This window comes from Bufo gargarizans, chromosome 10 (genome assembly GCF_014858855.1).
Source record: "Bufo gargarizans isolate SCDJY-AF-19 chromosome 10, ASM1485885v1, whole genome shotgun sequence".
Classification (NCBI taxonomy): Eukaryota; Metazoa; Chordata; class Amphibia; order Anura; family Bufonidae; genus Bufo; species Bufo gargarizans.
The window spans coordinates 48,550,569-48,576,621 of NC_058089.1; the positions used below are offsets into that span (position 1 = coordinate 48,550,569).

The following is a 26,053-nucleotide window of genomic DNA, read 5'->3' on the forward strand; positions in this document are numbered from 1 at the left end:
ATCCACATCTGGCCAACCCCACTGCTCGCTGATCGCAAGAAAGACCTGTGGATGCAGAGCCTATTTGCCGAGATAGAGTCTCTCTAGGCTGAGAAAGTCGGCTATCTAGTTATCGACGCTGGGGATATTAACTGCCGACAGAGCTGGGACATGGCTGCGGGGCTCTGGGTGCCACTCTTGTTTAGATATGCAACTGCCGTGGAGCTGTCGGATTGAACCCAAACTGGATACCCCCGGAGACGGTCTGTCCAATGAACCAGAGAGATGAATCACCCGCAATTCCAGAATATTGATCAGAATTTGGCGTTCCTCGCGGGACCAGGACCGAGAGCTTGCCCATAACTCCCCCCCAGGCTCCGAATGGCGTCCGTCGTCAACACTATCCAGCAGAGGGGAAAGAAGGAGCGGCCCGACGTCAGCATCGGAGACATCAACCACCACCGAAGGTCTCGGCACGTCGGGGCAGGGAGACTGATGAGTCGATCCAGGGAGGTGGGGTACGGTCATAAATGGTCAGAATGCACCGCTGAAGAGCCCTGGTATGGAACTGAGCATAGGGCACTGCTTCGAAGGAAGAGACCATGGGGCCCAAAGCCCTCATGCACTTGCAAATAGGAAGAGGCTGAGGCCGCAACAAAGAGTGGATCTGACTACGGAGAGTGGAGAGTTTGTCCGGGGGCAAGAATATCTTGGCCCGATCGGTGTCGAACAGCATGACTAGAAACATCAGCTGACGAGATGGATGAAGACATGACTTTGATAGGTTCAGATCCCATCAAAGCGTTCCAGGGTGTCCCGGACAAGGTGCAGGCTGTCCGTCATTGTCTGAAAATGACTGACCTTGATCAGGATACGTCCAAGTACGGAATCGCCACTATCCCCCTGGCATGAAGCAGAGCCATGACTGAGGCCAGAATCTTAGTAAAGACTCTGGGAGCTGTGGCAAGACCGAACAGAAGGGCCACAAACTGGTAATGAAAAGGTGCCACTGCGAACCGAAGATATTTCTGGTGACCGACACCGATGGGAACATTGAGGTAGGCGTCCTTGATGTCTATCGAGGACAGGTATTCCCCCGGGTCCGTGGATGCAATGACCGAACGCAGGGACTCCATCCGGAAGCGGTGGAGCTGAAGGAATCGGTTGAGGGCTTTGAGGTCTAGGATGGAACGAACCGTACCCTCCTTCTTGGGGACTACAAAGATATTGTAGTAGAATCTGCAAAAAAGGTCTGGAACAATCACTCCCTGCCGCAGAAGGGAGAGAATAGCCTGAAGAAAGGAATGAACGGTGAAGGGAGAGATCAGGGGGGACGAGCGAAAAAAATGGGGCGGAGGTGGGGATCGGAACTCCAGTTTGTAACCCCCTGATACGACTTCTCGCCCCCAGGCAACCGAGACGTAAGCTAGTCAGACATGCTGGAACAGATGAAGAAAACCTCCCACTCAACTGGGGGGCGCCAGAGACAACCCGTCATGCAGAGGAGGACTTGGGGGTATAGGGCTTGGAGCCCTGCTGGCGAGGCTTGAAAGATGGTTTGCGCTTCTGCTCTGGGGCAGATTTGTCAGCTGGCCGCTTTGGGCTGGAGGAACTCCGAAAGGGCCAAAAAAGAGGTCTGCGCTTTTTAGACCTGTTGAAGCGCATCTTACTCTGCGGCAAATGGGGGCTTTTACCCTCTGTAGCATCAGAGATAATCTTATCCAGACGCTTGACGAAAAGTCAGCTACCAGCAAGATAGCCACAAGGCATTGCGAATAGCCACCAAAAGGGCTGCAGAGCGGGCCACAAGCCTGGCCGCGTCTAGAGAGGCCTCACAGATTAAGAGCTGGCGTGGGAAAGTTGCACTGCAATATCCAAAAGTTCCTCCGAGGAGTCCCCAAAGGCGAGGCCCTGACGTAGCTTGTTTGCCCACTCGGTCATAGCCTTACTAACCCATGTCGAGGCAGTGCCAACTGCTTCAAAAGATGATTTGGCAAAATATTCCAATTTCTTATCCCTTGGCTCAGAAAAGGAAGCCCCATCCGCCATAGGCAAGGTGGTATACCGGAGGGTCAACAATAGGAGAGGACAACCACTTCTTTGTCAAATCCTCTGGAAAGGAGTATAACACGTCTAAACGTTTCGGTAAAGCAAAACGCCTGTCAGGGAAGTTCCATCCCTTGGAAAGGGAGGAATCAAACTCCGGGTGGTTGGGGAACACTTTTGGCGAGCGACTGGATTGCTTGAAGGAAAAACCTGAACTGGCAGATGAGGGCACAGGGTCCTCAACCTGTAAGGTTTCTATAACCGCTGCAAGGAGATTGTCTCACCAGAGGACCAGTCATCCAAACTGTCCGCTATGGTAGACAGCGCTTCTAATGAGGAGGCGTCAGAGCGAGACTCCCTGGGAGGTGGTAGGGAGATGGAGGAAATGGTGGACCCAGACGCCCTTCAAGGAGAAGGTGGTCTGGCCAGTTTTGCAGGACGGCTGCAATAGGGAGCAGTAGAGGGGTCCCCAGAGTTTGACTGGTTAGAAGGTGGCCACGCAGCCAAACTCCCCATCGTGTCCACAATGGCCTTGTTGGAATGGGAAACGTCCTGCACCATCTTAGCCAGAGAGCACCCACTCCAGCTCTATCATGGGCTGGGCAACTGGGACAGGGTCAGAGCCACTTAGTAGCGGAGCAGAGCGTGTCCAACTGACCGGAGGGGAATTTTGAGCGACAAGAAGCACATGCAAAAAGTGGCACGGAAGTGACCGCCGGCTTTGGAGCCTGGGTTCGGACATAGTGATTACCTGTAGTGAAAGGTAGGAGGGTAAAGCTAGACCCTGTAGGAAGGAGGGGAAAGAGCTTACCTGGCCTGTGTCTCTTACTGCAGCCTGTTCGGAGAAAACTTGGTGCCAGAGTCCGCAGAGGTCCTCTTGAACAGGAGATGGGCGGAGTTAGGGAAACAAGATCGAAGAATTTGCGCCAGGAAGCCAGATGGAGGGGGTAGCTGGGAGAATACATGCCCCGCCCCCGTAATGGAGTGGGCCGCCCGCGATAATGAAAAAGGAGCGCAGGTCCTCCTGATGGCGCACCAACTGACTCCCCAGGACTCTCCCCCACATCCCCCGTACAGCGGTGCTGCCGCAAGGAGCCCCAGCCGAGTAGAGATGTCGGCCGGGTGAGAAGTATCCGCGGCAAGCAGATTGGAAGTAGGCCGCAGTAGAAGCCGGGGCCTCAATTTACAAGCGGCCCTGGAGGAGGAGAATAGCGGAACTCCGCGAGGAACAGTTGGGCAGGCAAACGGGAAGGCGGTGCAGAGCCAGAAATACTTACCCGTCTGCCGTGTTCTGCCCCCCTGGTTCCAGCCGGGTCACCACCTTCGGTGTGCGGCCCCTTGGGGAGGGTCGCTACACGAACAGAGGGGACTTGTCGTGGGTGACCCGAAGGCTGGCGGGATTCAGAGAATTTAGTAACCTCTGGTCCTCCTTGTCTTCTGGAGACAGGGAAGGAGCAGTGGGCTTGGGGACCCCCTGTAATACCGCTGGAAGAAAAAAATAAAAAGGAAAAAATAAATAAAAAAATCTGCAGACCTGCAAAGCAGGGAGGTCTGCCTCCTACAGACACCAAGCTAAAACAGTTTTAGCTTAGTCCCTGTAGGAAGGGTATAGCTGGAGGGAGGAGCACACAGTTTGTGTGCTTAGTGTCGCCTCCAAGTGGCAGCAGGTATACCCACGATCAAGCCTGTGTTCCCCCTCAATGATACGGATAAGAAAACATTTTTATTTTTTTATTTTCCTCCTCTTAAACCTAGGTGCGTCTTATAAAGCGAAAAATATGGTATATAACATTTTTTTAAAAACACGATGCTGGAGTTGTACTTACACATCATTTGATATCAATTCTTCTAACATTTGTTCTGCAACCCTCTCTGGGGGTTCTTGATGGCAGCATGCCCACTCCATCATATATGCTACGTCCATATTTATGCTATCTCCAATCATACGTAAACACTGCATCAAGAAGATTGTGTCACTAGCAAGATTCACATCTGCCCCAAAAAAAGTAAAAAACAATAAGTGTGTAAATAAACCAACATACAAAACCTGTTACAGAAAAGTGTGGCATAAAGAATAAAAAACAAAAAAGCAATTTTTTACCATACTACTACTACCTCTATTATACTCACCATCTGAGATAAAACTTTCATCCTCTGTAAGCAAATGTTCTGCTGGTAGAAGGTAAAGATGATCCACTAATGAACAAGGGGCCAAAAACGAAACAAATCCCTTGATGAGAAAATGAAAAAAACCGAGTTGCTATTTGCTCAGAAGAACTGGTGCCCCCCCGTCACACCCACTAAAGCAGATGCCTAAAGGCCCATTTATATGGACCGGCAAATCAGGCAATTATTGGGAATGATCCATTTATTCCCAATAATTGCCTGGATGTGAGAGAAGACGAGAGCTGCATTTACAAGAAGCAATCACCTCCACTGTGTGGGCATGAGAGATTGCTACCGAGATCCCTCGTCTCCATAGAGAAGAATTGTTTCTGGTCATCGGATTCCTGGTTTCACACAATGATCTACTGCCCAAAAACAACTATTTTGGGTCCCTGCAGCAGTGATGCTTTCACTGGAACAAGCGTTTGCTTGATCATTTTACCTTTTTGATATTCTACCTATCATTACTGGATTTTGCCATCTGTTATAAGCTGTATCAAGCCAGAAAGAGGTTGATCATACTTGTTCTTTATTAGTATTATTGACAGTAATCACAGAAAAATGTCTGCCTTTAGGACCCAGGTTCTTTGAGAAACAATGCCCTAGACTAGAGCTCCTCAAGGGAGGGGTCTCTTAAAAGGCCAGTCCTTGGCTGCAGTAACGCATGTGACCACTGCCCAAGCCGGACATTTGCATGCAGGGCCCAGAGCCCAAAAATGAGAGTGGTAGACCAAAGGAGCCGGAACCAAGCAGCGAGGAGTAGGTAGGTATGCTTAACTCAACAGATCCAGCCAGGAGGGAGAAGAATTTAAAAACTGCTGGACAAACCATTTAAGCCGTTTAAAATCTACAAATCTAAAACTGAGCATGTCGTGGATGCAGAAAGCTGCAGGTCCCTGGGTTGGAGAGCTTCTCTCTAAAAACACACATCACTGAATAAGATGAGCACATGTTCAGTATTGGTGTATTGATCCAAGTATTATATGGTGACGAATACTGCATCACTGCAAGAAACCGAGACTCACCTTTCTGAGCAGGCACACCATGCTGGAGTAAGGGTGCACCATCAGAGCAAAAGGGCGAGACAGTTCCTCCTGGTATTGCAGGCAGCAGGTGTAGAATTTAGACCACGATTCCACTTGTAACTGTCGGAACTCCTCCTGGTCCATCTCATAGTCGGTAACATGACTATGCAGCTACAAAGCAAGAAGGTGTTGCTGCGGTTAATTACTTCATAAGGTGTCTGTTGACCATATTAATTGGTAGAGAGAACTAGGATTACATTTCCATTGCAATCCTATCATAATCGCAGTGGAAAAACCACAGCGGATGGGCAGGGAGACAATCGCTGCAAAAAACGCACAAAATTGTCTGGTTTTATAAGCAGCATGGCTGTGGGTCCTCCACTGTATTGCAAAGGCTGAAAGCCATGGGTATAGATAAAATCCACAGCATAAATTAATATGCTGAGGATTATCAGTCCATGCCAGGGGAGCACAACTTGCGGCCACATGTGGCCCTAAAGATCATTCTGTGTGGCCCTCAATATCATTCTGTGTGGCCCCAACCATCTGGTGACAGACATGCAAGTCTATGTCTTGTGGCTACTCGCATGCATTTTTCATGTAGTCTACCATTAGATGAGTCCTGGAGGTGTAACCGGACATTTATCGTATATACTGTATGTACAATACCCCATAAATACAGCATTTTAGTTGGTAATACCCTTGGGATTCCTTCAGTCTGACAATGTAGCTCCAAACCCAAAAAAGGTTGTGCACCCCGGACTACGCTGCGAGTTTTTTCCACAGTGTGTGTACGAGATTTCTAAACCCTCACCGAACATACTGTGGATTTGCGGCACACAGATCTGCAGCATTTACACCCCAAAGTGTTTTTCAAGCCCCCTGTGTGAATAGAGGTATGGCCACCATTCATTTACTGTTTATAGTAAGTACAGCCCTCAGCTACCCCCTATAAGTGATTGAAGCAATGGTCACGCATGCACACTACTTTTCCATTCGCACACGGGTCAATATTCCCATGATTGGTGGGGAAACCAGTAGTCATAACCCCAGCAATCATACCTCAATTGCCTATTCTGTGGATGGATGACAAATGGCATTTATGGGAAAATCCATTTAAGAAAATGTTTTCCACAAAAAAAAAAAAAAAAAATAATAATAATCTCACGTCATTTTCTACTATTAGAGTGACTTCCTTCTTCATTTCTTCCCAGGACAGATCCTGCAGCTTCCCAGCGTCTCTCTGATAAATCTTTAAGTAAAAGAACAAAATTGAATTAGAAATCTGAAAATATGTTTTACTATTGATGCAAAGAAGCAAAACTTGACTGCATTCTGGAGAGCTCGACTATAGGGCTTTTTAGCTTTTTTGTGGAAGAAAAAAAGAAATAGATAAAAAAGAAAGAAAAAGAAAGAAAAAGAAAAGGAAAGAGAAAGAAAGAAAAAGAAAAGGAAAGAGAAAGAAAGAAAAAGAAAAGGAAAGAGAAAGAAAGAAAAAGAAAAGGAAAGAGAAAGAAAGAAAAAGAAAAGGAAAGAGAAAGAAAGAAAAAGAAAAGAGAAAGAAAGAAAAATAAAAAGGAAAGAAAGAAAGAAAAAGAAAAGGAAAGAGAAAAAGAAAAGGAAAGAGAAAAAGAAAAGGAAAGAGAAAGAAAGAAAAAGAAAAGGAAAGAGAAAGAAAGAAAAAGAAAAGGAAAGAGAAAGAAAGAAAAAGAAAAGGAAAGAAAAAGAAAGAAAAAGAAAAAGGAAAGAGAAAGAAAGAAAAAGAAAGAAAAAGAAAAAGGAAAGAGAAAGAAAGAAAAAGAAAGAAAAAGAAAAAGGAAAGAGAAAGAAAGAAAAAGAAAAGGAAAGAGAAAGAAAGAAAAAGAAAAGGAAAGAGAAAGAAAGAAAAAGAAAAGGAAAGAAAGAAAGAAAAAGAAAAGGAAAGAGAAAGAAAGAAAAAGAAAGAAAGAAAGAGAAAGAAATTCTACACTACACAATTCTAGTAGTGTAACAACACTATTTAGTAGTAGTATAATTTATTACGGTCATGGGGATACCAAATATGTGACACCCCCACCGTACCGCTATGCAATCCCAGCACGGATAGTTACACACAGGGATCCGTTTTCCCCCAATCTCAACCTTCTATTACACTTGTGACTGATCTCGTTAGTACAGTGGCAGTTACCATGTGATCACCATTCAGGATATATCCGTTAGAGGTCATTTAAAAGGTTAATATTTTCCAAATAGGTTTCCGGGTTATAATTGCAAGCAGCATGTAATGTCACTTAGGCCACTTGCACACAACCGTATGCCCTCTGAGATATACGGTCCGTGAGCGGCATCGATCGTGCGCACGGTAGAACACAGCATCATAGATTACAATGATGCTGTGCACTTTGGGCCGCCCGCGGGGCTATTGTCTAAGATCATATGAGTGCGGGACAATAGCCCCCGTGGGCGGCCCGACGTCCACAGCATCATTGTAATCTATGATGCCGCGTGCTCCCGATCAATGCCGCCCCGGGACATATGGCCCACTCACGGACAGTATATCTCGAAGGGCATACGGTCGTGTGCAAGAGGCCTTATGTAAGAGAATAAATAAAAAGTTAGACTTGCCTGTAGTGCTTTAAGTAGAGCAGCAATGGTAAATCTCCCCGGAGAGAACAAATACTCCAGGTAAGACTCCTAATAATAATAATAAATAAAAAATGTTAAATAAACCATTACCATCAATGAAAGTGTCACCATGAAAGTTGCAGGGCATCTAAAACAAGGTCAATGAACAATGAACTAGTGGACCAAGTTATGAACTATACAATCCTAATCAAGAGCGGAGAAGGATCTGAAACCATTCTCACACCATCAGTCAGTAAACCCTTACTACACACAGCACAGACACATTTTCTAAAGGTGTCAAGTGCGCAAAGTATCATAACACATGCAAATAAGCAACAAAGATCTGTAACTAACCCGTGGGTCTTGGTCATCCCCAATGTTAAGTTCTTCGTCTGCCAATGGATTGGTGAAAACTTGGTTCCATTGCCCGGCTTGATTACTGGAAAATAAGTCCGTATGGTCTTGTTATACAAAATTCAAATGTTAGCAACGCTAGACAGAAAAATAATAAAAACACTTATAAGATCAGCTCCCTAAAAGTCATATACATGACCATAAATTCTCCCTTATATAAGAAAATGTGTCAGGAGCTTCACGCTCCCGCATCATGCAACACCGACAGGGTCTCTTGTCAGAAACAGCCATGTTCTGCTCTGAAATGATCTGGCATTTCAGAGAAAACAGTTAAAAAAAAAATTCGCTGGGAGTTGTGGAATAGGAGTCACGGGGGCGTCTCCCTGTCCACTTCTCCCTGCCAAGCTCTGCAAGCTTGACAGGAGTCTCCTTATACACAAATAGGAAGACACCTGTCAATATAGCCAAGCCGGCCGGGGGGAGCCAAAGGGGTAGCGGCCCCTTTGCCTCTTCTTCCCTGTTCCCGACCAGATCCCTTTAAAGAAGCTGTAGTGTCTGGACATCCACTTCTCTAAGTAAGGACACGCTACAAGTCTTCTGCAGTAGTAGCTGCAGGAGAAATGAGGGTTATTGGTGTCCATTCCAAAGAACGGGTCACCATTTAACAAATGGTCCTACCAAGTCCTCTGGGGTAAGTTTGAAGCAGGGGATATATAGACAGGGGAACAGGCCGTTTTAGACATAAGAAATATTGACTAAATGTACTCACTTTTCAAAATTAATGTGTTTGACAATGGTTTGATTTTCCTCATCAAGCCACAAAGCCCAAATGTCTGTGGTTGTCAAAGTAAACATGAAGTCGACCAAGGTTTCCTAAAGGGTGTAAAAAACATAAGCAGGAACTCAAAATCAATTCGTAACCCCAATCAAGGGGACATATTTGCAGAAAAACATGGATTACTAACCTGGTTTGAGAATAAGGAAGAGATGTGATCCAAGCTGTAGCGATTGCTGTCCGCAGTAACCAACTGGAACACACAGAACTGCAAGAAGATGACAAAAAAATAAAATAAAATGAAAAATCACCCATATCTAGAGTATAGCTAAAAAACAAAAACAAGACAGTACTTCTCTACCTATTCCACCTACCCAATAATATTTTTATATCCCCCTAAAAATGGTATATACCTGTCCTTGTCTGGATGAATGCAAGTACACTCCAAGGTAAAGTCCTATAGATGGTGAGTGCGCAAGTCTTAATTTGTGCCCGATTCCCGGGATCTGACGCATTTCTTTGCTAACTGGCACAAACTCCAGCATGTCTGATTCCATAAGGCACGTCTGGTCCTGGAATTGTAAAAGAGATTAAAGACTGGTAGGATTTTTTTTACATTCTCTCACAATTACATATATACACCATCGACACAGAAGTAATTTACCTTGTAAGACCACATGCGGAGTTTATGATCCTGACACAATGCAAATATGAACGCGTCGTTCTCGAGGCAGTGAACAGCGAGACTCACAGGAAGATGTGCAAGGTCCTGGTCTCCTCTACAGGCATGGAAAGAAAGATTATTAGGTGTCCTCCTGAAATCATTTTTAAATTATGATCTATATGACATGGCTAAACATAAAAAGATCACCCCTTCCAATAAGTAGATTTACCAGTCAAAGCCACAAACTCCTGCTGAGGGGTACATAAAATGAAGCATATAGCAAGGCATTCTCACCCGCATGGGGTGAACAGAGTGGGTTTTCTTCTTTTCATGCAACCTCCATAGACAAATGGGAGCAGTACTATAAGTTGTACGACTTTCAATAGAACAAGATCCGTCCATGAATTTCTTGTTTAGCCTTAGCACCTATTAGGCCCAAGTGTTCTTAAAAGGATTGTGTCATTAAAGGGGTTATCCAAAGTCTAACACATGCCCCCACCAATGCCCGAGCCCCTCAAAGATTTTACTTCGCCAGCTCCCCGGCACCAGTGTCGCTCCTGATCCACGCATGGCCGCCACTGCATCTCCCTGTCGCGCGGATCAAATGATTCAGGAGCAGCCAATAGCAGGCTGTGATGGGGACGTACCTCCCTAGCATCGTGGGTGACGAAGCAGCAGCCATGCAGGGATCAGGAGCAGCGCGAGTGCCGGGGTAAGTATAATGCGTATGAGGTGCACGGGAGGGGTGCATGCCTGAGTCATGTGGGCTTAGGCTACCTTCACACTAGCGGCAGCCTTCTCCAGCAGGGGAACAGCCTGCCGGATGTCGTAGTTTTATTCTGGCCGCCTCTCGGCATGTTTGCTGTGCTGCGGCCAGACCTCCGGCCAACCCCCGTTATAGTGAATGGGGCCAGAGCGGAGTTCCGGCGGCACGGTGCACTAGCGGCAGCACGGATCCAGCAGGCTGTTCCCCTGCCAGAGAAGGCTGCTGCTAGTGTGAAAGTAGCCTTAGCCTGGCTAGAGGGGTGCAGGCCTGAGTCTTGGGAGCTTAGCCTGGCTAGAGGGGTGCAGGCCCGAGTCTTGTGAGCTTAGCCTGGCTAGAGGGGTGCAGGCCCGAGTCTTGTGAGCTTAGCCTGGCTAGAGGGGTGCAGGCCTGAGTCTTGGGAGCTTAGCCTGGCTAGAGGGGTGCAGGCCTGAGTCTTGTGAGCTTAGCCTGGCTAGAGGGGTGCAGGCCCGAGTCTTGTGAGCTTAGCCTGGCTAGAGGGGTGCAGGCCTGAGTCTTGTGAGCTTAGCCTGGCTAGAGGGGTGCAGGCCTGAGCCTTGTGAGCTTAGCCTGGCTAGAGGGGTGCAGGCCTGAGCCTTGTGAGCTTAGCCTGGCTAGAGGGGTGCAGGCCTGAGCCTTGTGAGCTTAGCCTGGCTAGAGGGGTGCAGCCTGGAGTCATGGAGGCTTAACCTGGCTACAGGGTGCAGGCTGGAGTCAAGTGTTCTTTGCCTGGCTGGAAGGATAAAACTTTTTACACAGTGTGAACCATGACAAAAGGCATGTCAACTATGTTGGTAGTGTCAGAAATGTGAATGATACTAACCTTATAGCTGTTGGTATAAACCCAGTTAACAGTCTTCTGACTGACATTTGCTTTAACTCCACCACAGTCACCGCTCCTAAAGAAACAGGCATTTGATTAAGAAAATACATAGAATTTGTTGCTGCACATAAAATGAATGGCAGCATAGTCCGCTTACATACCTGCAACACCACAAGGAGGCATCTTGACAACCAGAATACCGCCAGAACTGGAGGGAAAAGCAAAGAGCGTCTCCCCCTCACTGCTCAGCCAGGCTGCGGTGGCAGTGGAGCTCTGGAAACGTCCAGGCAATGGAGGGATGACATAACTGTTAGCAGGGTCGCTATAGTTCATCTTCCCGACGTCTGTAAATATGGACTGCATCTGACTTTCCGTAATTATCTCCTATGAACAAAATAAAAAGGTAACAATAATAACATCTAAGAGGTTATCTATAAAAACGGAATGCAACCAACCAATCAGTATGGTCATCAAAACTTTATGCCTTAAAGGGGCTATCTGGGAATAGCCATCGATGACCAATCCTCAGGATAGGTCATCAATATCATATCGTGGGGGTCCAACACCCAGGAAGCCCAGGTCGGGCACTCAACGAGCGCCATGGCTTTTTCCTAGGCCATTTGATGTCACTGTACATCAGTCACATGGCCTAGTTGCAGCTCATCTCCATTGAAGTTAATGGGGCTGAGTTGCAATACCAAGCACGGCCACTATACAGTGAACAGCGCTGCGCTTGGAAAGCTGCCAGGAGCCGGCTGCGCTCTCCAGAGCTCTGGGCGGCGCAGCCGCTCCCTGTACAGCTGATTGGGATCCATGCCGATGTGATAATGATGACCTATCTTGAAGACAGGTCATTTTCATTTACCGGATAACCCCTTTAGGCAGACAGGTCACAGCGGTCCTTTCAGCCCTGTACCTTGCTAAAACAGGGCACCCAAGTAAGGTAGAGTGTTTGGGATAAGGAACGGAATAGTCAGATCAAGTTCATATGACTTCCTCCAATATTTGTGAATAAATGCAAAGTGCAGTTGGACCGAGAGGAACAGAATCTTACAATGCCATGGATGATGAATTTAGGGTTTTTTGCATTGCTGGCTCAGTAATCCTTCATTTTATAGCTAGAAATCCTGATAAACCAGCATGCACCAAAAGCAGGTGTCACTACGGATGAAGACTAGGGCTACATGGCAACTTTGGTGGCACAACACCAAGATCACACTACAACATTGCAAGTATTGTAAATGTGGTTGCCAAAAATCCAAAACGGCAAGATTTTTGGTTGCAGATTGCATGTCACAAGTAACTTTGGCAGCATAAATCTCAATGTTAGGGCTCACTGACACAACTGTATCAGTTTTTGCAGACCACAAAATGTAGATCTGCAAAACACAGATACCGCCCGTACGCATCCTGCAGAACATCCTTCTCCGCGATAGAAATACGAGCATGTGGATACACAGCCCACGGTGTGCTTTCGGCAGTATTTGCGGCCCCGTTGAAATGACGGGGTTTGCACCCAATCCGCAAGACTGCAGAATGGATGCGGACAGAAAACTGCGGTCGTGTTAATGGGCCCTAAGCAGTGTGAAATTGTGACTCACTTGTGACAGACCTTCTTTTATATTTCAGTGTCTTATAGTTGCTGCAAAAACCTAAGTGCGCCTCGCAGTCAAATCTCACTGTGCAATATTTATGCGCCTCCAATGGAAGTCCCACATAAAGCACTCACATTTTTTGATCACAGGACTTCACGTTTTGCACAACCAAAGTCATCATGCAGCCATGGCCTTCTAGGACCCGTGCACAAAGCTGGGCATCAGATGGTTATGGTAACTCAGCAACCTGGTAAACCCAACAAGCAGTGGCATCTGTCTACAACCAATGTTGGATTAGGCGAGAAAGTATCCATAGGATTTACCATAAACCTCCAAAAAGGTGCGAGTCCCAGACACCAGTCCTGCAATCGCTGTGAACTGAGAGGAGTCCACGCACACACAGCTCTCACCATTTAATTCTATGGGAGTTCCAAAAATTGCAGAGCATGCATATTCAGATATTTTTGGAACTCCCATAAAAAGTCACTGGTGACAGTTTGCATTAATGGACAGCAAAATCAAGTCTGGGGACTTGCAGCTATCAGACATTTATAGCATATCCTGTGAATAATGCCATCACATTTCTAAATGCTATGGACACCTTCGGGGCCTTAGCATGGAGACACCACAATGCTTCCTCGAGACAGTTTAAAGGGAACCTGTCACCGGGATATTGTGTATAGAGCTGAGGACATGGGCTGCTAGATCGCCGCTAGCACATCCGCAATACCCAGTCCCCATAGCTCCGTGTGCTTTTATCGTGTAAAAAAAAACGATTTGATCAATATGCTAATTAACCCGAGATGGAGTCCTGTCCCTGAGATGATTCCTTCGTGATGGAGCCCAGCACTGCCCCGCATCCTCAGAATCTCCTCCTTGCTCCCCGACATCAGAAAGCTAGAGCTAGTGCAGTGTTGTCATAGTGTTATTTCCCTGTGCTGGCATCAGCCTTTAGGGAACGAACTGCGCATCGCGAGATTATGGCGCTCTAGCTTTCTGACATCAGGGAGCAAGGAGGAGATGCGGGGCGGGACAGGACTCATCTCAGGGACAGGACTCATCTCAGGTTTATTTGCATATGTATCATTATTGTTTTTTTTTTACACAATAAAAGCACACAGAGCTATGGGGACTGGGTATTGCGGATGTGCTAGCGGCGATTTAGCAACCCATGTCCTTAGCTCTATACACAAAATCCCGGTGACAGGTTCCCTTTAAAGAGGACCTTTCACTACTCTACAAACTAAAAACTAACTAGATCAGTGGGCAGAGCGGCGCCCAGGGGTCCCCCTGCACTTACTAGTATGCCTGGGCGCCGCTCCGTTCGCCCGGTATAGGCTCCGGTGTCTGCGCTCCCTCTGACTGATTTCTTGTAGGAGGCGTGTCCCTTGCTGCACTGCTGGCCAATCGCAGCACACAGCTCATAGCCTGGCTATGAGCTGTGCGCTGCGATTGGCCAGCAGTGCAGCAAGGGACACGCCTCCTACAAGAAATCAGTCAGAGGGAGCGCAGACACCGGAGCCTATACCGGGCGAACGGAGCGGCGCCCAGGCATACTAGTAAGTGCAGGGGGACCCCTGGGCGCCGCTCTGCCCACTGATCTAGTTAGTTTTTAGTTTGTAGAGTAGTGAAAGGTCCTCTTTAAACAGGTTTTTCAAGTATTTTTTACTGATGACCTATCCTCTGATCAGTGAGGGTCTGACATCTGGGACCACCACAGATCAGCTGTTTGAGGAGGCAGCAGCGCTCGCAAACAGTTGATCGGCAGGGGTCCCGGTGTCAGTCTCCAACCATCAGATACTGATGACCTATCCACTTGGAAAATCCCTTGGAAACTAGGCAGTGGCCTAACTAGCAATCCCACCCCCCTCAAGCAACCACTTTGCAAGCTTCTCCTTTCGTGCAACCCCCACTCCTGTGGCTAGTCAAGATCGCTCTTTCAGGCGAAGCCCAGCAGCTGCTCTGTCCATTTCCTACATGTATGTCACGTCACTGTATATAATGTCATTGTATAATACTTTTGACTAAATCTTTCAGTCCTCCTCCTGGGTGGGCCCCTTCTGTGTTTGGGCCCCGTAGCAGCCGCTCCCCCTGCTTCCAATATAGCTACGCCCCTGTATATGGCTTAATAATACATAAGAGCTTCTTTGGTAGCAGTGTGGATTAGGCTACTGTCACATCTGCGTCACTGCCATGCGGCCGTCTGTTCCAGCAGAGAACGCCAGAAATCGGCCGGACACTAACTGCAGAGTGCAGCGAGTTGTGTCCAGCCGATACTCTGCATTTTTGCTGGAATACAGCCAGAATTCCGCCGGACCCCATTATACTTGCATCCGGCATTCTGTGCTGGAACCCTGGAACCCGCCGCAGATCTGAAAGTAGCCTAAACAGCACAGCGTCTCAAATGCTGCAGAACATCTTACACACATCTTGGGCTGAGTTCACACTTCAGTTATTTGCATCAGTCATTGTTAATCCAAAACCAGCAGTGGAGTCTATGTAGAGATAAGATATAATGTAAAGACTTGCATCTGTTCTGTGTTTTTGACCCACACCTGGTTTTGGCTCACAGTCACTGATGGGAATAACTGACCACCTTTTAGTGTGAACTAGGACTAAGCCAGTTACATGGTACCTGAACTTACAGTAGGGGGTGTATACAAGGGCACATCCTACTTACACTTCTATATAAACGTGAGGGGTGAGGGAGGACCAGCCGGTGAACAGTCTGATTTGTCAGGATCAAGATGATCACGTTACACTGTGTCTCACACACGTGGACCCCGCCGGGCAGGATGGAGCAGTTGAAGATTTTGAGGCGGATGGCATTATTCAGAAGGTTAACATCCAAAGACTCCTCCACCAGTTCTAAAGTGTCAGCATGAGATGTCCTGAAGAAATAAGAGAAACGTCAGAAGAAAACGGTGCCGACAATGCAACGGGATAGAAAGTATAGGTCAGCGCTCCATGGCGTCATCCGACTGCGCGCAAGGGATAAAAAATTGTGGCATTGCAGGGAATTGCATGCAACCTCAACGTGTCCCTACAAGGTATAGTTATACCATCATCCAAAGCCGTCCACTCCTTGCCTCAAAGGAAATCATACTGGGTGACCATCTGTCTCTGCAGGCCCCGGCGTCAAATGAAGAAATAAGGATGGCGTCCAAGACCCCAACCAGCAGAGTAAACCACCACTTTAAGGGCTATGTACACCTCTGGGGGCAGTTTGTTGCTACTGCGTTGTACTCATTTGGAAAAAAAAAAACTTTTTTTCAATTAGTCTTCATTAAAAGATTTTAAAGGCTACGCACACCTTTGCAAGCAATTTATTTTTATGATTGCATTGTACTCATTGTGAGCTAAAAATATTTTTTTCAATTGGCCTTTATTAAAAATATGGAAGCCTTTTCTCTATACAGGGCTGAGATGCTCTAGCAGCAGCCTTTGGATTGTCTGTCTTTTGCGTCAGTTGGGGAGCTGACGGGCTCCTTATCTCTGACATTATAAACATCATAGCTCAGTTCTTATCTTACTGGCTTAAAGGGAGTCTGTCACCAAAATATGACGTTGTACACCACTTATATGGCTCTCTGGCACACCTATCCATGATTCAAATGATACCTTTGTAATTTTCTTATGAGTTTCACCAGCAGGAAAAACGCACTTTAATCCATATGCAAATGAGGGCTCGCAAGTGCCCAGGGGCGGCGTTCGGTGTGTAGGTGCCCAGGCTGCTCTGCCTTCTTTTTACTTTACTCCTCCCCAGCCTCTTCCTTGGCCCACCCTGCAAGTCCCTTACGTCATCCACAGGACCTGCCGATATACCGTGCGTGCGCATTAGATGAACGGCAAAAGGTGAAAGTACCAGTCACACAGCTAGACAAACAGTTAACCCTCTGTGACCGAACAGCTCAATATTTTTTTAATAAAGACCAATTGAAAACAGGATTTTTAGCCCAAAACGAGTAAATAGCAATAAAAAAAAAAATTAAAAAAAAATTGCTCCCGAAGATGTACATAGCCTTTAATGGGAGTAAGCTGTGGTACCAGACACCGGTACAGTTACTGATGTGCGGCAGTTTCTGCAGTAAGAGGAAGTGCTGGTTTGGCGCAGCGGGGTTTTTCATTCTGCAGATGCCAGACCCAACAATGACACATTCATGGCCAATCCTACGAATCAAAGTATATTACCGGAAAACTCATTTGCTAAGGAAAATATTAGATTAGACTCACCAGTACAAGAAGCGATTCCTTGTGGCGGACAGAAGACTGCTGCTTTCCTTGTAGTAATAACCTCCGGCGCTCTCGCTGTATTTGGGGCCACCAATCACAGGAGTGACGTCTACAATGAGGAGACATTTAGTACACATCTCATAATAGGTTATTTACAAATGCCTAAACAAGCAATAGAACCTATCTTGACCCAGGTGAAAATTAATACTTCACTTTTATTATGATATATACTAAAACCTAGACACTATGTGTGTGCATGGTGCATATTTTGATTACTCTTAAACAAAAAAGAACAGTATTAATTTTCACCTGGGTCAAGATAGGTCCTATTGCTTGTTTAGGCATTTGTAAATAAACTAGTTAAATAACCTTACCCAGGTTAGGTCCCAAACATGCACATCTCATAATAGGAGATTACGATGAACAGACTGGAATATGTCAGCACACGGGAGAATACCTGAAGTTACTAGGGGACTTGCAAAGAGAAAATATGAAGTTCTCAGGTGATATACATAACCTACATAAAGAATTGAGTCACTGTGCACCTATATTACATTACTTATCCTGTACTGATCCTGAGTTACATCCTGTATTATACTCCAGAGCTGCACTCACTATTCTGCTGGTGGAATCACTGTGTACATACATTACTTATCCTGTACTGATCCTGAGTTACATCCTGTATTATACTCCAGAGCTGCACTCACTATTCTGCTGGGGCAGTCACTGTGTACATACATTACATTACTTATCCTGTACTGATCCTGAGTTACATCCTGTATTATACTCCAGAGCTGCACTCACTATTCTGCTGGTGGAATCACTGTGTACATACATTACTTATCCTGTACTGATCCTGAGTTACATCCTGTATTATCCTCCAGAGCTGTACTCACTATTCTGCTGGTGCAGTCACTGTGTACATACATTACTTATCCTGTACTGATCCTGAGTTACATCCTGCATTATACTCCAGAGCTGCACTCACTATTCTGCTGGTGGAATCACTGTGTACATACATTACTTATCCTGTACTGATCCTGAGTTATAACCTGTATTATACTCCAGAGCTGCACTCACTATTCTGCTGGTGGAATCACTGTGTACATACATTACTTATCCTGTACTGATCCTGAGTTATAACCTGTATTATCCTCCAGAGCTGCACTCACTATTCTGCTGGTGCAGTCACTGTGTACATACATTACTTATCCTGTACTGATCCTGAGTTACATCCTGCATTATACTCCAGAGCTGCACTCACTATTCTGCTGGTGGAATCACTGTGTACATACATTACTTATCCTGTACTGATCCTGAGTTATAACCTGTATTATACTCCAGAGCTGTACTCACTATTCTGCTGTTTATAGAAACCGCAAGCATGTTGTCAGACATACCCCTACATCCTTACTAGGGATGAGCAAATCGACTTCAGATGCGAAGTCGATTCGCATAAAACTTAGCTGTAATACTGTAGCCGAAGTTGTTACTTCGCGAAGTCCCGCGACACTTCATGTAATAACTTTGTGAATTAATTATTACTGTAAAAAAAAAAAACTTTATACTCAACTTCGGTTCCAAGGTAACACTTGGAACTGAACCCGAGCTCGGTACAAAGTTTTTTTTTTACAGTAATAAGTAATTCACGAAGTTACTACGGGCAATTTTACTCCATGATAATAGTCTCTAGCATGAGAGCGTCTGGTCCGGAGCGCAGTGCAGCCTGGGAGGTTTGCCGAGTCCCTGCTGCCAGCAGCATTAACCTCAGCGTGGGCGGCAGGTGCTGAACAGAGCTCACAGGCTGCGCTGCTGTCCAGATCACCGACCGGCAATGACTGAGGTCGGGCTCCCACTGTCATCGGAGTTAATGCCGATTGTGGCCACTGAACTCCCTAGATGCCTCGGTCAATAACGACCACGGCCTCTAAGCAGAGTCACAGCTCCCTGTCACCAACGGCCATGACAGCTCACAATGGCCCCAGGACCGCCATGTGTGTGGCTGTCTATTAGACTGTGCAGCAGCCTATCAGGCTATTATGCAGTGGTGTACAAGGCATACCAGTGTATTATTAAAACTATTTCCACTAGAGAGCGGAAAAAGAAATAAATCAAAGTTAATAAACCTTTTTTCCAACAATGTGATCTACTCCCAAGAACCCATCAGACCATCGGGGGGGAGAGCGCAACACAAATCTGTGCACCGGGACCCTAGACAAACAGAACACTTCCAGTTTTTACGCTAGGTTTCCATGACGACGGATACTAGTTGTAAGATCACAAGTCATCATCACGTGACCTCAATGATTCTCTATGGGGAGGGGGAGCTGATGCCCCGCCCCCGAGGAACATACTGAGGGTGGGGCAAGATTTTTGCTGCATCACGTGACCAAGAGTTATCATGAAGCCCTGGCAAATTTATCTATGAAATTGCCTCCAATGTTTGGGTGCAACTGCGTGGAGAAGAATTGCACCATATTTATGAAGACCCTCCGATCCCTTGGAAGAGTTACATAAAGGGCGCAATTACATAAATCTGACGCCACCGCGGCGATGACGCCTACACTAGGAGTGCACACTGACGCCACCGCGGCGATGACGCCTACACTAGGAGTGCACACTGACGCCACCGCGGCGATGGCGCCTACACTAGGAGTGCACACTGACGCCACCGCGGCGATGACGCCTACACTAGGAGTGCACACTGACGCCACCGCGGCGATGGCGCCTACACTAGGAGTGCACACTGACGCCACCGCGGCGATGACGCCTACACTAGGAGTGCACACTGACGCCACCGCGGCGATGACGCCTACACTAGGAGTGCACACTGACGCCACCGCGGCGATGACGCCTACACTAGGAGTGCACACTGACGCCACCGCGGCGATGACGCCTACACTAGGAGTGCACACTGACGCCACCGCGGCGATGACGCCTACACTAGGAGTGCACACTGACGCCACCGCGGCGATGACGCCTACACTAGGAGTGCACACTGACGCCACCGCGGCGATGACGCCTACACTAGGAGTGCACACTGACGCCACCGCGGCGATGACGCCTACACTAGGAGTGCACACTGACGCCACCGCGGCGATGACGCCTACACTAGGAGTGCACACTGACGCCACCGCGGCGATGACGCCTACACTAGGAGTGCACACTGACACCACCGCGGCGATGACGCCTACACTAGGAGTGCACACTGACGCCACCGCGGCGATGACGCCTACACTAGGAGTGCACACTGACGCCACCGCGGCGATGACGCCTACACTAGGAGTGCACACTGACGCCACCGCGGCGATGACGCCTACACTAGGAGTGCACACTGACGCCACCGCGGCGATGACACCTACACTAGGAGTGCACACTGACGCCACCGCGGCGATGACGCCTACACTAGGAGTGCACAGTGATGCCACCGCGGCGATGACGCCTACACTAGGAGTGCACACTGACGCCACCGCGGCGATGACGCCTACACTAGGAGTGCACAGTGACGTCACCACAATATGAGGCATCTTCATGCACATGTCACCGCCTGAGACATTGTCTCCATCACGTGACACGTCTACAAGCACAGGTCGCTGAGACAAAGCTGCGCCTTTTCCCCTCATCTGGCGCACACCCAGCCACAGAATATACGCCCCGTATGTACCGGTACAGTGCGGCTACCCGGCTGTACAGGCCATATAGGCCGGTCCACCCCGCGTGTGACAACGTCCTCTCCCATGGGACCTCTCATTACCGGGGCGAAAGCTGAGGTCCCGGTAATTCCTCCTGACTTCCCGCTCGGTCGCGCTCAGTTCGGTAAAGCTCCGTTCTAGAACCACAGAGGCCGCCATGTTTCGCCGCCGCGCTGCTTGAAAGGTGGGCGGGGCTTGCCGCCCGAACGGGCCACTTGAAAATGACCACGGCGCAAAGCAGGCTGGGTAGTGAGGGAGGAGGCGGCCATGTTAAGTGCTGGCAAAGTCATACATTACCCTGTGTGTGGAGTGTTGAATGGCATTGAGGCTCTGTGCTTGGAAGGAGGCTAAAAACTAATAACATTTTTGACCTTGGCTAGGCTAATGTGTCCTCTTTACAAAGTCAAAAGGGTTGTCTCCCTTCAGAGAATGGTATTTATCATATATATAAATTGAATACAAGTCACTAATGTATTGTGAGTGTCCATATTGCTTCTTTTGCTGGCTGGATTAGTTTTTCCATCACATTATACTGTACACTGCTCGTTTCCATGGTTACGACCACCCTACAATCCAGCAGCGGTGGTCGTGCTTGCACACTATAGGAAAAGGAACTGGTCAGGACAGTGGGAGCTCACATAGGCACGCATGTGCAGCAGCTTTCATCCCGGCCACCTCGGATCTGCGCTGCTTTGGTGGACGTAATCCCTGGAAACAATGTGATGGAAAAATGAATGAAGCCAGCAAAGATGGCGGTATGGACAATCACAATACATTAGTAAGTGTAGTAACATACCAACATTTGAGTTGGTAAAAATCGGGGGGTATAAGCCATGCCCAAGGTACGCCCCCGACCAGAAACATCCAGGGTTTGTGGTAGCCTCGTTTGTTTGTTTTTTGGGCCCAAGACAGGACAAATTTGCCGGAACTGTCAGGGACAGTCTTAGCAAATTCGGGACAGTTGGCAACTATGTATTAACTTTCTCTACACGGTAAATGCCATTTGCTGAAGTGAGACAACCCCTTTAAGGTGGCCCTGGACAGAAACCTAAAAGTGGCCCCATGTTGTAGGCAGGTCAATATTGACATAAGGCGGGGCAGCACAAGCAGGGAGAACACACATAGGCGGGGGTGCAGCACAAAGTACCGCCCCTGCAGAACCAAATACCACAGTGCAGCACATAATACTGCCCCTGCAGAACCAAATACCACAGTGCAGCACAAAGTACCGCCCTGCAGAACCAAATACCACAGTGCAGCACAAAGTACCGCGCCTGCAGAACCAAATACCACAGTGCGGCACAGAATACTGCCCCTGCAGAACCAAATACCACAGTGCAGCACAGAATACCGCCCCTGCAGATCCAAATGCCACCATGCAGCACAGAATACCGCCCCTGCAGATCCAAATGTCACCATGCAGCACAGAATACCGCCCCTGCAAAACCAAATACAACAGTGCAGCACAAAGTACTGCAGCCCCAGCGGCAGTATTCAACTGTATCACCATCCTGAGGACAGCAATACAGTTGAATGTCAGGGAGGCTATCAAAAAAAGGGTAGATCTTCTAAGTGAGCTGACAATCTTTCAGGCCCCACATGCATTATGAAAAGGGACGTGACTGATCACATCATCACAGAGAGGTGTAGTATTGGGGGGGGAGGTGTGTTAGTGCTGGAGACGAAGAACGGTGGAGCCCAAAGATTGCTGCACGCTCCAGCCTCTGGGATGCCAACAATGTAATGCGTGCTTTCATGTTCATGCATCTTCTTTGGTGTGCTACGGTGAATAATTTGCTAATGTGGGTCTGGTGCCACTGTGGAAAATCAGCAAAGGGAACTTTATAAAGGTATAGCACAAAGATTGGTGGAAGGCCCCACTGTGTAAAGGCCCTGAATATAGCCGTGTGCCAGTTGGAAATGTTGCAAGTGGATTGCAGCAAAATATTGCCATGGACAGGATGCAAGGGGCATTGCAGGTGAGTGCCATCCCGCTGTAATCCTACCCATTAAGGCTTGATTCACATGCCAAAGAAGGTCTGATATTGTCAGAGTCACTGCTGGAACCTCACGAGTGCTTTGTAAATTCCTTCTTCCTCTTCCTTCGCAGTGAAGCCTCTTGTACTTGTGTTTTACAGTGAATTCTAAGATACAGGAATAAAGTAGGCTTATGTGCATAAACAGTACTAAAGTACAGAGATAAAAATTAACATATTGAGTTAATCAAAGTAACAAATCACCTAACCTTCACTCAATTGAGCGAGCTCCCCATCGACCAATTCCCAACATGGCATCTGGCCAACGTCCACGGTGATACAAAGACAGAGATAGTCACAAGGTGTCTTACCCGATTGATGTCATCAGAGGAGCTCGGCTCCTTGTTACATGCATAGAAGTTTATACTTTCTACCTTTCTGGTCCTTCCTAATGGTTTAAATGTCACTTCCAGCATTAAAATGCTAACCTCCGCGAGATCCCACTGGTGCGGCTGTTCTGATGATGTTGAGGTCCTGTTCCTGTCTCAACAGGACGCAGTCCAAAATACAGCCTGAGAGGTGGGAATGTAAATCGTATTCGACCTAATGGAAGCATTAACTTCTATAGAAACAGGTATACAGTATAATATATGGTAAGAGCTTAACGGGGTTCTCCAGGCATTTTGTTTAATTAGTCGTTGTAACATGTAAGCCACCTTATTATCCATGATAAATGAATCTTTATTGAATAAATTATAATAATATAAAACAATATAATCTTTATTAAGTAAATTATAATATATAACAATATAATGTTTATTAAAGGGATTCTGTCATGAGATTTTACCCCTCTAACCTAAACATATGCTCATGTCCAGACTAATAAGAAGAATCCTAAGCTGGCCTTATTAAACCTCACTATGGCTCTATTTGCCCAAAAAACAGGTTTTTATAACCTGTCAATCACTTACTTAAGGTGCCCAAGGGAAGGTCCGTTAATACAGGGTGCCCGGCCGCACCCCTCGCCATCCCGTGCCCAGCGCCACCTTCCCTGTCTTCCTCGCCGCCTTCTATAGCTCAGCGCTGCCTCCACAATCCTCCCCATCCCTCTGCCAGATCCCGCGCCTGCGCACTAGGCTCAGCCTGATGCGCCCGTGCAGACTCCTGGCAGTGGCTTAGTTGAGCGAAGTGCGCATCAGGCTGAGCCTAGTGCGCAGGCGCGGGATCTGGCAGAGGGACGGGGAGGATTGCGGAGGCAGCGCTGAGCTATAGAAGGCGGCGCTGAAGACAGGGAAGGCGGCGCTGGGCACGGGATGGCGAGGGGTGTGGCCGGGCACCCTGTATTAACGGACCTCCCCTTGGGCACCTTAAGTAAGTGATTGACAGGTTATAAAAACCAGTTTTTTGGGCAAATAGAGCCACAGTGAGGTTTAATAAGGCCAGCTTAGGATTCTTCTTATTAGTCTGGACATGAGCATATGTTTAGGTTAGAGGGGTTAAATCTGATGACAGAATCCCTTTAAATAGAACATAGAGAAAATAGTACAATAGTACCAAAACAGCGTCCCCATCTGAAATAACATGCCATATATATAACAAGACCATAGAGCGCACAACAACACCAACCCCACATAGTACGCCTAGTGCCAATGGTAGTACGCAATCCGGTACACAATGAAGAAATATACCAAAATAACAGGCAGAATCACAGGAAGGTGGACGCTGGCAACCAGCAGTGTCCCACTCCCAATATGTTTCACAACCACTTTGTATATAGGGATTATTTTTGTAACCTGGTGACTATAATGAAGCAGAACATTATCCTGCAGCGAGACGCCGTCACCGGATGAGAGCGGGAGGGTAAATACTATGCTAAAAATCTTCCCTCCATGGGTTAGTTACAATTGCTAATTAGACAAAATGCCCAGAGAACCCCTTTATTAAGGGCACGGCCTGAGAGCACAGCTGGCCACATGTAAAAAAAAAATAGAACATGTCCTATTATTGTCCGCAATTGCAGACAAGAACAGGCATATTCTATTAGTGCCGGCAATGTGCGGTCTACAAAAAACTGAAGACTTGCCTGAATGCCGGATCCGGCATTTTTTTCCATAGGAATGTATTAGTGCTGGATCCGGCATTCAAAATACCGTATAAGTATGACAAACGGACAGACGGATCCGTTCTTGCAATGCATTTGTAAGATGGATCAGGATCCTGACCAGTCTTAAAATGCCATCAGTTGGCATACGTTTTGCCGGATTCCTCTGCCGCAAGTGTGAAAGTAGCCTAACGCATTGTTTTGTGCATTTGCCTCAAGTGTGAATAAACTGAAGTTTTGCGTTAAGAACTTGTCTTTGCCTCTGTACTACGTCCGCTTACCCTATCTACCAATAAAAAAATGAGAATATAATTTTAGTAATGTTTGCAAATTTATTAAGAAAGGAAAACTCACATTTCTCATGGATCTACACATAACTATTCAGACCCTTTACTATGACACTTGACATCTAGCTCTGAGGGCTTCCCACTTCTCTTCTTTGAGATGTTTTTACACCTTGATTGAAGTCACCTGTGGTAGATTCAGTTGATTGGACATGATTTGGAAAGACACAGCCCTGTCTAATTAAGGTCTCACAGCTGAAATTGCATATCAGAGCAAAAACCAGGCCAGAACTGCCTGTAGAGCTCAGAGACAGGATTGCGTAGAGGCACAGATATGTAGACGGAGGCAAGAACATTTCTGCTGCACTGAAAGTTCCCAAGAGCACAGTGGCCTCCATAATTCTTAGGGTACTTTCACACTTGCAGCAGGACGGATCCGACAGGCTGTTCACCCTGTCGGAGTCGGATCCATCCTTCCGCTATTTCACCGTGCCGCCGCTCCGTCTCCATTGACTATAATGGGGACGGGGCGGAGCTCCGGCACAGCACGGCAGTTCGCCGTGAGAGGCCGCCGGACTAAAAAGTTGAACATGCAGGACTTTTAGTCCGGCGGCCTTTCGCCGTGCACTGCCGTGCTCTGCCCATGGGGGATTGCCGATCGGCTGCTGCACCCTGCGCTTTCTCCAGTCTGCCTGCCACAGTGAAGACGGCCAGCGATTTCTTTCCCCACCCTCCCTTCAGGAAAGAAATAAGTATTTGTTGGGGCGAATTAGGTCTTATTATATTAAGTAAAGGCAGGCAGCCGATCGGCAATCCTCTGCGCATCCTACCAGGCTGACTGAGGGAAAGAGCTAATATCGGACGTCACTGGGCTCGGCGCATGCCCAGTGACGAAGATGAAGCTGCCGCCCTCAGTCTCCTGATGATCGCACAGGCGCAGCCCTCAGTGGGTACTGCGCCTGTGCGAGACTTC

At 47.4% G+C, this 26,053-nt stretch overlaps 1 protein-coding gene across 1 annotated transcript in view; it reads right to left on the bottom strand.

Annotated features, from left to right (window-relative positions):
* Positions 1-20,914, bottom strand: part of NUP160 (nucleoporin 160) — a 39,873-nt gene extending 18,959 nt beyond the window's left edge. Inside the window, exons 1-15 of the mRNA XM_044270349.1 lie at positions 20,782-20,914; positions 17,028-17,136; positions 15,475-15,685; positions 11,361-11,583; positions 11,200-11,275; positions 9,614-9,728; positions 9,363-9,521; positions 9,140-9,217; positions 8,944-9,047; positions 8,175-8,259; positions 7,821-7,889; positions 6,385-6,468; positions 5,217-5,387; positions 4,156-4,255; positions 3,852-4,017 (exon numbers count right to left, since the gene is read on the bottom strand). Coding sequence (XP_044126284.1) covers positions 3,852-4,017; positions 4,156-4,255; positions 5,217-5,387; positions 6,385-6,468; positions 7,821-7,889; positions 8,175-8,259; positions 8,944-9,047; positions 9,140-9,217; positions 9,363-9,521; positions 9,614-9,728; positions 11,200-11,275; positions 11,361-11,583; positions 15,475-15,685; positions 17,028-17,136; positions 20,782-20,878 — 1,847 coding nt within the window. The 5' untranslated portion in view covers positions 20,879-20,914. The remainder of the gene's footprint in view (positions 1-3,851; positions 4,018-4,155; positions 4,256-5,216; positions 5,388-6,384; positions 6,469-7,820; positions 7,890-8,174; positions 8,260-8,943; positions 9,048-9,139; positions 9,218-9,362; positions 9,522-9,613; positions 9,729-11,199; positions 11,276-11,360; positions 11,584-15,474; positions 15,686-17,027; positions 17,137-20,781) is intronic.
* Between the last annotated feature and the right edge of the window lie 5,139 nt (positions 20,915-26,053).